At 36.2% G+C, this 10,308-nt stretch overlaps 1 protein-coding gene and 1 long non-coding RNA gene across 2 annotated transcripts; both read left to right on the plus strand.

The window, feature by feature from the left end:
- The first annotated feature begins 630 nt into the window (after window positions 1–630).
- On the plus strand, window positions 631–2,041 carry LOC121264079. Its single transcript, XR_005940450.1, has 2 exons — window positions 631–808; window positions 1,214–2,041. It is a non-coding gene; the product is annotated as an uncharacterized LOC121264079 (long non-coding RNA).
- Window positions 2,042–5,578: 3,537 nt separating this feature from the next.
- Window positions 5,579–9,437, plus strand: LOC121263988 (probable LRR receptor-like serine/threonine-protein kinase At3g47570). Its single transcript, XM_041167002.1, has 4 exons — window positions 5,579–6,067; window positions 6,163–6,306; window positions 6,719–8,695; window positions 8,813–9,437. The coding sequence occupies exons 1-4, from the start codon at window positions 5,779–5,781 to the stop codon at window positions 9,163–9,165; spliced, it is 2,763 nt and encodes a 920-aa protein (XP_041022936.1). The 5' UTR covers window positions 5,579–5,778; the 3' UTR covers window positions 9,166–9,437.
- The last annotated feature ends 871 nt before the right edge of the window (window positions 9,438–10,308 follow it).

Below are 10,308 nucleotides of genomic sequence, written 5' to 3' on the forward strand. Positions count from 1 at the left end.
CATCTTCATCTTCAACGCCATTACTGACTTAACCATCGGAGAATCAATGAAACCCGAGGTCCCCCCCTCGTTGTTACTGTGCAGGTGATCGTACGAATTTTGTTCGCGCAAAATTGCCCAGACCCGCGAAAGACAACATCAACATATATATATATATATATATATTGAAGAAATTTATGGGCCTAACTCATCTCATAAAATAGGTTCAACAAGAGAGGATTGTTCATTTCTTATAAACATACCTAAAACCTTGTCCACAGGCAATGTGAAATTATTTATCAACACCCTCCCTCAAGTGCAAACTAGTATTTTTCCTGGTCCTTGTCATGGGGTAGTAGTGTGGACTCTCATTCGTCCTGTGGCAAACTCTGATACTATGAAGAAATTTATGGGTCTAACTCATCTCATAAAACTGGTTTAACAAGAGAGGATTGCTCATTCCTTATAAACATGCCCAATACCTTATCCACATGCAGTATGAGATTATTCCTCAACATATATCTTTGGCCGGCCGACCATTAGCGTATGGCCAGGAGGGAAGTACGTTAGCTAGCTAGTCAAAATTGTTGTCAAGCAATTGGAAACTTTGGAATAAAAATCAAAAATTGAAAACGAAACATCACTAGATATTGTTCCCTCTCCTACGAAAATTCTGAAACTCTTGGTGTCATGCGTTCGTGAGCCATGGAAACGTGTGAACGTCGAGCCCTATCACTAGAGAAATTAATGATCAACGAGCATCTCCACCACCTCCCTGCCACACAGCACCCTCGCTAAGGACATCATCACCGATCTCCCCTTCACGCAGGTAATACACTCCTCAACTCTCGATTTGCACATGATACTCCTCACCCAAGAAAATTTAGATCTTCTACATTGTTCTCTCTCTCTCACTAAGTTTTAGATCTCTCTCTGTGTTCGTCTCTCTACCTGAGATGCATACATTTATTTCTATGGTTAATTTTGTTTCTTCCTTTCCATTGTATAGCCGTGCAACACCACCATTATTTGAGGGTATTGGTTTTTGTCAAATCTTCTCACTGGATTTTGAATTGAACGTCAATCAGCACCCCTCACCGTTAACTCCATTGGTCTTATTCTTTTCTTTTTTCACTTTCTCTCTAAATTTTCAGATTACCCTCTCTCACTTTGTCATGCAATAATTATGACCTCATATGCAAATCTCAACTAACACCATTACGTTGTATCACAGGGCACTAAAATAAGCCTTAGACAGCTTCTCCTCGCCATCGAGTTTTATTGAATTAAATGCATAAAATTTGGTAAGATAATTAGAGCGTTAGTACCGCCTTTTTATTATTTAGTTAAAAGTGATATGTATATTGGTACCTATTGGAAGACGTTGCTGACTTTGTTGTATATTGAAAATTGTGTAATTGTGATTTCTTGGTTGGATTTGAAGTGTGGATAGCGTGTGGTTGTTGTGGTGGTTGCGTGAGATTTTGTAAGCGGGCTTAATGTGTTGGACTGGTCTTGAGGTTGGACAAATTGTGTTGGATATGCAGGGAGTTAAGTTGATGCTCGGGTTTGAGGAGTGGTTGTTTGTTACTGTTTGAGTTATATACTAACTGTTAGAGTTAATGTTAGATTGTTTGGATGTAGCTTTTGCTATTTGGGTTGATGTTGGTTATGAGATATGTGGTATTATGTGGCTGTCCAGTTTTTCTCTATGGTTGCTATTGGGTTAATTATGTTGGATTGACATGTGGAGGTTCGGGTTAGTATGTTAGTGGTTGGCTGTTTGAGCTATATGTCGGCTGTGTTGGAGTCTTCACTGATAGTTGAGTCCATGTTAATAGTTTTCGAGATTTGTATGCAGGCTGTTTTTGAATTGATGTTGGGTATTGGGGTGGTTTATTTGTCTGATTAAGTGATGAGGTGTGTCGGGCAGGAACTATTGCAAGTTGTGTGGATGCTTGAGTTTGACTTGTGGGCAGGTTGGGTATTATATTCCATATGTGAAAATGATCATAATTTATATTGTACTTTTTTTTTCTTGACATGATGAAGTATTTGAAAATCTTTGGCATGACATCTTGATTATGTGTCTAATTCTTTTTTTGCTCTGCTCTGACCTTACCACGGGTGTAAAACTGTGACCTCTGTTTGAGTTGGTACCAACTTCTGCGTCTCTGAGTGCACCCACTTTAAAAATGAAGTAGTTTTTGTGTAGTTTTTCCTGTATGCACACTCGAAACTCTGAGAATAATAAGGAGAATATTCACTATATAAAGTTTGGCAGCTCATATAAAAAATATTGATTTTATTTTATAATTTTTTTCCAATTTTTGGGGCACTTCCACCCCAGCATCAAATTACTGCTTAATTACATGCATATATAATACATATATATATATATGTACATGATTCATACATATATACACATATATACACTTACATATCTTACTCTTGAAGCAATATATATATGGAAAAATATTGGGAGCAGCCACTTTTGCACACCCTACGTGGCATCATCCAAACCACACATCTCTCAAATTTGAAATTACTTCCAGACTGAGAGAGAGACGATGAGAAAGAGCTGATGAGAGAGAGAAATGATGAGAGAGAGACCGAGATGAGAGATGAGAGATGAGAGAAAGATATAATGAGAGAGAGAGTCGAGGGGAGAGAGAGATGATGAGAGAGAGAGAGCAGGCGAGAGAGAGACGATGAGAGAGAGAGAGACCGAGATGTGAGAGAGAGTCGATGAGGGATGAGAGAGAGATTTGATGAGAGAGAGAGTCGAGGAGAGAGAGATCTGATGAGAGAGAGAGTCGAGGAGAGAGAAAGAGCCAGCGAGAGAGAGACCTGATGAGAGATGTTGGAGAGAGAAATGATGAGAGAGAGGAAGAGAGAAAGGGGTAGAAGCCAGAAGGTCTGGTGCATTTTGCACAAAAAATAATCAGAAGCAGCCACGTAGTATGTGCAATGTGTGCACAACTACAACGACTGCTTTGTAACAATACTCTCTCTATATATATATTTATATAAAAGATTGAAAGCATGATATCACCATGACCGGCCGCTTTGATTATAAAAAGCGCCATTAACGCCATATATATGTTGACAATGAATTATTTTTAGGGAGACTGCTTTGTAACAATACTCTCTCTATATATATATTTATATAAAAGATTGAAAGCATGATATCACCATGACCGGCCGCTTTGATTATAAAAAGCGCCATTAACGCCATATATATGTTGACAATGAATTATTTTTAGGGAGAAATAAAATTTTCACCCTCAAATTACCAAAGTGTATATATGTGCTAGTACGTACTTTGCATTCTAGATTATCAAAATCGAAACATTGTACGTACGTAGTCTCAAACTATCTTAATTCAAGATTCAAAAAAAGAAAAAAAAAAAAAAAACTATCGAAATTCAACGGTACTACTTTAGTCTCAAATTACTACGTACCAAAAACGTGTTGATCACACTTGTATTGCTTAAATCTCAACGGTAAAATATTGTGCAAAGTGTATTTTTTATACTTTGAAAGTTTAGTTTAAGTTTTTTATATTTTGAGAGTACGATATATATATCTTTGGCTGGCCGACCATTAGCGTGTGATCACTCATGTATATATATTTATATCTTCAAAGATGCTGGTATTTCCCATGAATTTGCTCCTTCATTTTGATCACTCATGTCTTTAATTTTTTTTTAATTTTTTTTTTGGCTTAATTAATAGTTAAGTGACTTTTAGTGAATTGATGTTTTTTTTCTTAAAAAAATATTTAAAAAACATAAAAAAGAAAAGAACAAAAAAATAAAATGTGAAATTTGTTCTAGTGGTTGCCCAGCATACTAGCATCACTCATGCATATATCTTTGGCCGGCCGACCATTAATATGTGGCCGGGAGGGGACGTACGTATACATTAGCTAGCTAGTGAAAATCGTTGTCAAGCAATTGGAAACTTTGGAATAAAAATGGAAAACTGAAAACGAAACATCACTAGATATTTGAATATTTCTACATGTACGTTAAGTACTTGTTATGAATATTAATTATATATATAAATATATATATATATATATATATATATATATATGCATGTGTCTCATTTGAATGTTAAGATGAGTTTTTTTTTTTTTTTCATTTCAATTTCAAAATTTCAACATCATTCATATATAAATACGTTTCAATTTTAAAATTTTTATTTAATCATTAAACCATATATAACGTGAGCAACGACCCAACGTCCGTAGCTTGGTGGATGCTGGCATATCCTCTTGGGGATAGTCCATGCATACATATTGATTTCCAGAAAGAGCAGAAATTAGAATTTCAATTAATTACCAAGCTTTATATATATATATATATATATATATATATATATATATAGGGAGTAGATACAATTAATTACATCATGAGGCATATATATAAACATATACATAAAAAAAAAAACTTCACGAGCTTTTGACCAGTAGTACTATGACTTTAAACAAAAACAAACAAAACTTGCAAAATACTTAATTTTGAGAGAGTAAACCAATTCTATTACACATTCAAAGGGAGAGCTTTTTTTCTCTCCCTCTCCCTACGCCATGACTTTAACGTCGTCGTTTTTCTCCTAATTTTTTGGTTCTCTTTCCCAATACTATTACACATTCAACGGGAGAGCTTTTTTTCTCTCCCTCTCCCTACGCCATGACTTTAATGTCGTCGTTTTTTTCTCCTAATTTTTTGGTTCTCTTTCATCAAGCTGCTACCGTTTTGTATGGTGGATAACAGATTGTGTCCAGGGCCCAAGCGTGAACCTTCACTTACGCATCTAGACAGCAAAGGAAATGAACGTCAGGCTGCGTGCATGAATGTATTACTCGAGGTTGGACGAAGACCTCAGAGTCTATAGACCATATACATGATTTCTTGTATATTAGGTAGCATGCATGCATGATGTCTATTGACCCGGCGTTTGCGTATGAATTAATGCATAGACAAACTATCTAATTTCGCAAATTTTTAACCTCTGATCATCTCGATCTCATACTATTTCTCGGATGCGGCACTGATCTCCTTGTATATAAAGCCTCACTTTTCCAACCTCGAGTTCTACGCTGATCCACCTTGTAACTCACCAACATATACTACTACTCTCATGGACATGGCTTATTATTTTTCTCTCCTCCATTTTGTTACGCTGTTTGTGGCACAATCTTACCTGCCCAGCTTAGTTGATGCAGCAACTCTCAGAAACATTACCTCTGATCAACATGCTCTGCTTGCCTTAAAAGCTCGTATTTCTCAATATGATCCTCATAATGTCTTGACAAACAATTGGTCAACGAGTAGTACCTCTGTATGCAACTGGGTAAGTGTGAGGTGCGGTTCCAGACACCATCGAATCACAGCCTTAAACCTTTCCTTTATGGCCCTTGAAGGTACAATTCCTCCACAAATGGGGAACCTTTCATTTCTTGTTAGACTAAACATCAGAAACAACAGCTTTCATAGCTCAATACCCAAAGAATTGGCTCATCTTCGCCGATTGAAAACCTTGGATTTTGGATTCAATGACTTCAGCGGAGAATTCCCATCATGGATCGGATTGTTGTCAAAACTTCAACATTTGGCTCTACATGGTAATAGTTTTACAGGTACTATCCCACCATCCCTATCTAACATATCTTCATTGCAGCGTCTTAGTTGTAGTTTTAACCAGCTTTCTGGCTCCATACCTTCCTCCATCTTCAACATTTCTACCTTGCAAGAAATTTATCTCGGAAGGAACAAGCTTTCGGGCCCGATGCCCTCCATTTTCTTCGACCTCCCCTCACTGCAAATCATTGATCTTGCTTATAATGATCAGCTGTCTGGTGTACTACCAATGGATATGTTTGATCATCTTCCGAACTTAAACAGGCTTTCTATCGTTCGAAATCAGTTTTCTGGAGAACTCCCATCCACTTTGTTCAAGTGCACACAGCTACAAGTTTTGTCGTTGTCGTTTAATAATTTCAGCGGAAGAGTACCCCCAGAGATATGGAATTTAACCATGCTTGCATTTCTAGACCTTAACAACAACAACTTTGAAGGTATCTATAGTCTTGGTTGGTCGATTATATTTTCCGTTACTGGGTTATAAGAAAAAACACGATCTTTTATTTTAGAATGGTATACGGTTTCCCAGGTGCTATCCCATCTGCTTTGTTCAACTGCAAACAGCTGCAATCTTTATCATTATCCCACAACAATTTCACAGGAAGAGTACCCCCAGAAATAGGGAACTTAACCATGCTTGCAGGATTATATCTTGGCTTCAACAACTTCAAAGGTATGATGAGTACTCTTGTTTGGGTCGATTATATGGATGTCAACATTGATTCAGCTTTAATAAAGCCAAAGTACTGCTATAGAGTTTGACCTTAACAACTTACAAAATATCATGTTAAGTCAATTAAACCCAAATAATCCTAGAGTTTGATTAAAACAAGTTGTAGACATATATGAAGTCCCTGATTCAAAATTGTTGGTTTAGTGGGATTGAGTGGCAAAGTGAAGTTGCATGATTGAGGTCCTAAACAACCAACTGGCCACGTGATTCTTGGGCATAATTGTTTATTGTCAACTGTGTTTGTTAGCTCTATGAAGTCTTGGTTGTTTCATTAGGAATGTGCTGAGTTTTACGATTTATATAAGCACAATTTTTTGAATAAGATTATATTTGATTTTTTATTTTGTGACAGGTGCATTACCAAGAGAAATTGGCAATCTACAAAATCTAGAGGTTTTCACTCTCGCAAACAGTAGTATTGCTGGCTCAATACCATTTGGGATCTTCAATATCTCAACAATGCAATATCTTGCAATGGAATTCAATAACCTCTCAGGCCATCTTCCACCCAATATTGGCCTCTTTCTTCCGAATCTTCAGGAGATTTCTTTGGCAAACAATGAATTAACTGGAACAATTCCAAGTTCTATCTCTAATGCTTCACAGCTCACTCATCTAGACTTGTCTTCGAACTCATTTTCTGGTTTGATTCCTAAAACATTAGGGAACTTAAGGTTCCTTCAGCTTCTCCACCTAGGAATCAACAATATGACCTTAGAATCTCCGGATTTGTTCTCTTCTTTATCGAATTGCATATATCTCAGAGAGTTAAATTTGTTCAAGAATCCGCTTGATATCATCCTTCCCAATTCTGTTGGAAACCTCTCTCGCTCTCTGCAAAATCTTTATCTATCTAATTGCAGTATTAAAGGTGGAATTCCCATAGAAACTGGTAATTTAAGTAGCTTGTCAGTTTTAAGCCTTTCCTACAATAAACTGGAAGAACCTATTCCGAATACAGTAGGAAGATTACGCCTGCTGCAAGGTCTGTACCTTGAAGGTAATAGACTGAAAGGCCCGATCCCATCTGATCTCTGTCACTTAACCAATTTGGTTGATATTGGTTTTGGCGGTAATTTGCTTTCTGGACACATTCCTGCATGCATAAATAATCTAACTTCATTGAGAAATCTCTATCTAGGCGCCAACCAACTAACTTCTACAGTTCCTTTGAGCTTGTGGAGCCTTACATATCTCTTGGAAGTCGACCTGCAATCAAATTCTCTTAGTGGTTCTCTTTCATTAGAGATTGAAAATATGAAGACCCTGAGATTATTGTATCTGTCAAGAAATCAATTATCCGGTTTTATCCCAGAAACCATTGGTGGGCTACAAGATCTTGCTAACCTATCCTTGGCAGCCAATCAACTAGAAGGCTCAATTCCAGAATCTTTTGGTAAAATGGTAAGTTTAGAGTTCTTAGATCTTTCTGGGAACAAGTTATCTGGAGAGATTCCCAAGTCCTTAGAAGCACTTCGATATCTCAACTATCTAAATCTATCTTTCAATAAACTTCGAGGAGAAATTCCTAAAGGAGGATTGTTTGTAAACTTATCAGCTACGTCGTTTATGTCAAATGATGCACTTTGTGGTGATACTCGGCTGCAAGTTCCACCATGCAAAAGAAAGGCCACAGGATCAGCACATATACTTAAATATGTACTACCAACAATTGGGTTAATGGTACTTATAGTGTTTCTTGCATTACTCTCAATGAGACATAGGAAGAGGAATGTCAGATCGTCAGGTGGTCTAGAAATATCCCCATTAGCAACATTGAGAAGAATTTCGCATCAAGAAATTCTGCAAGCAACAGAAGGATTTAGTGTAAACAACTTACTTGGAAAAGGGAGCTTTGGATCTGTTTACAAAGGAACACTCTTAGATGGCACGAATGTTGCAATAAAAGTTCTAAAGTTGCAAGTAGAGGGGGCATTCAAAAGTTTTGACGTAGAATGTGAGGTATTACGGAATATTCGTCACAGAAATCTCATCAAAATCATTAGTGCTTGTAGTAACATGGACTTCAAAGCCCTTGTAATGGAATACATGCCTAATGCAAACCTTGACGTATGGTTGTACCATGAGAGCCGCCATTTGAATATGTTACAACGGCTAAATATAATGATTGATGTGGCAATGGCACTAGAATACCTCCATTTGGGTTACTCAACACCTATTGTTCATTGTGACTTAAAGCCTAGCAATATCTTATTAGATGAAGATATGGTTGGACATGTTGCTGATTTTGGTATTGCCAAACTCTTAAGTGACGGGGTTTCTCTCACGCAAACCATGACTCTTGCTACTATTGGTTATATGGCACCAGGTGAGATTCACATTCCAGTCTTACATAAAAGCTTATCATATTCTTTTGATAAAATAATGACCTTTTCCTTTTGTTTCTTTGTATTAATTTTTTTCATTATAATGTATAAATGTACAGAGTACGGATCTGAAGGTATTGTTTCTACAAGAGGCGACGTTTATAGCTATGGTATCTTATTGATGGAGACTTTCACGAAAAAGAAGCCTACAGATGATGTATTTACGGGTGAAGTGAGCTTGAAACGTTTGGTAGAAGAATCGTTATTCCTTTCAATAATGGAAGTCGTTGATATCAATTTATTGGGAGACAACATTGATTATTCTGTTATGGAGAATTGCTTGTCCTCCATTATGGGATTGGCTTTGAACTGCAGTGCAGATTCACCTGAACAAAGGATTGATGTAAATAGTGTTTCAGCTAAACTGCAGAAGATCAAACAAAAGTTTCTACAGGATATTGCAGGAGGCTAACGTTAGAGTGTCAAGTTTGTTTATAACCATTACTTCGCCTTCCAAATAATGATTGCATGTAGTGATGTACGTTTGTAAATCAGTTTCAAAGCTATGATTAGGACTGTTAAACTGGGTCTTCCATATATTAGAATATGATTTAGAGTGATGGTTTTTGATTGTTAATTGTTGTTTGTTGGTTTTGTTTGGTCTTAGTTTGTTTGTGTATTGTTTAGATTGATTTGAATAATGGACGTTTTAATACCAGGTTTGGGATTTTATTATTATTGTAACCCCATTAGTGAGGGCTATTAATAAAATTGGAGTACCGTCTTCTTCTAAAAAAAAAAACTATTAAGCCAAGCAAAATTATTGTGTACTTATACTAGTTTTGGTGCCTATAAAAGTTGTATCATTCTTTGTAGATTTCCTCCCAACATTGCATGAGGGGGGGAAAGAGGTTCAAAGTCTGAAATCTTGACTTTTTCTCTATACTCATTCTCGACAATTCCGCCTACCTCATTTGCACTTCATGGCTATATTGAGAAATAAAGAAGAAAAAGCTTAATAAAAATCTTATAAAATTAAAAAGTCATTTGAATATAACTTTTTAGTATTACTTTTGTTTTGAAATTTGAAGAGTTGTATTGTTTTTTGTATTTTGTGTGAGAGTTTAGAAAAGTTATAATGATTAGCTAATGATTAGATGAAAAAGTTAAAGATTTAAAATTGAAAATGTTGTGTTTGAGTGATGGTTAAAAAGGAAATATCTAAGAATACTTGAAAATATTTGAGAATACTTGTATATCTATACAGCCCTGGTGCTTGGCCTAAAAACATTAACTCCTATCATTTAGTTATTATAATCTCCAGATCATAATACAAGTAATCTAGAGGAAGCATTTCTAGGATTTGATTAAAAAAACAAGGATCTTACATCTTCATCTTAAAAGCAGATTTCCCCACCACTGTTTCGCATACCCAACCAAAATCCTTAAGAAGCATGGACCTAAAGTTACGGTTGTTTCTTAAACTCTAGGAAGTTAGGATTGGTGAAGCAAATATAGTATGATCTTATTATTAGAAGAAATATTTTGCTAACATTATCGACTATCAGAGATTGAATGGATAGAGGTCGTGAGCAAAAGTAGAAGAAGTTCCAGA

Source organism: Juglans microcarpa x Juglans regia, chromosome 5D (assembly GCF_004785595.1).
Source record: "Juglans microcarpa x Juglans regia isolate MS1-56 chromosome 5D, Jm3101_v1.0, whole genome shotgun sequence".
Lineage (NCBI taxonomy): Eukaryota > Viridiplantae > Streptophyta > Magnoliopsida > Fagales > Juglandaceae > Juglans > Juglans microcarpa x Juglans regia.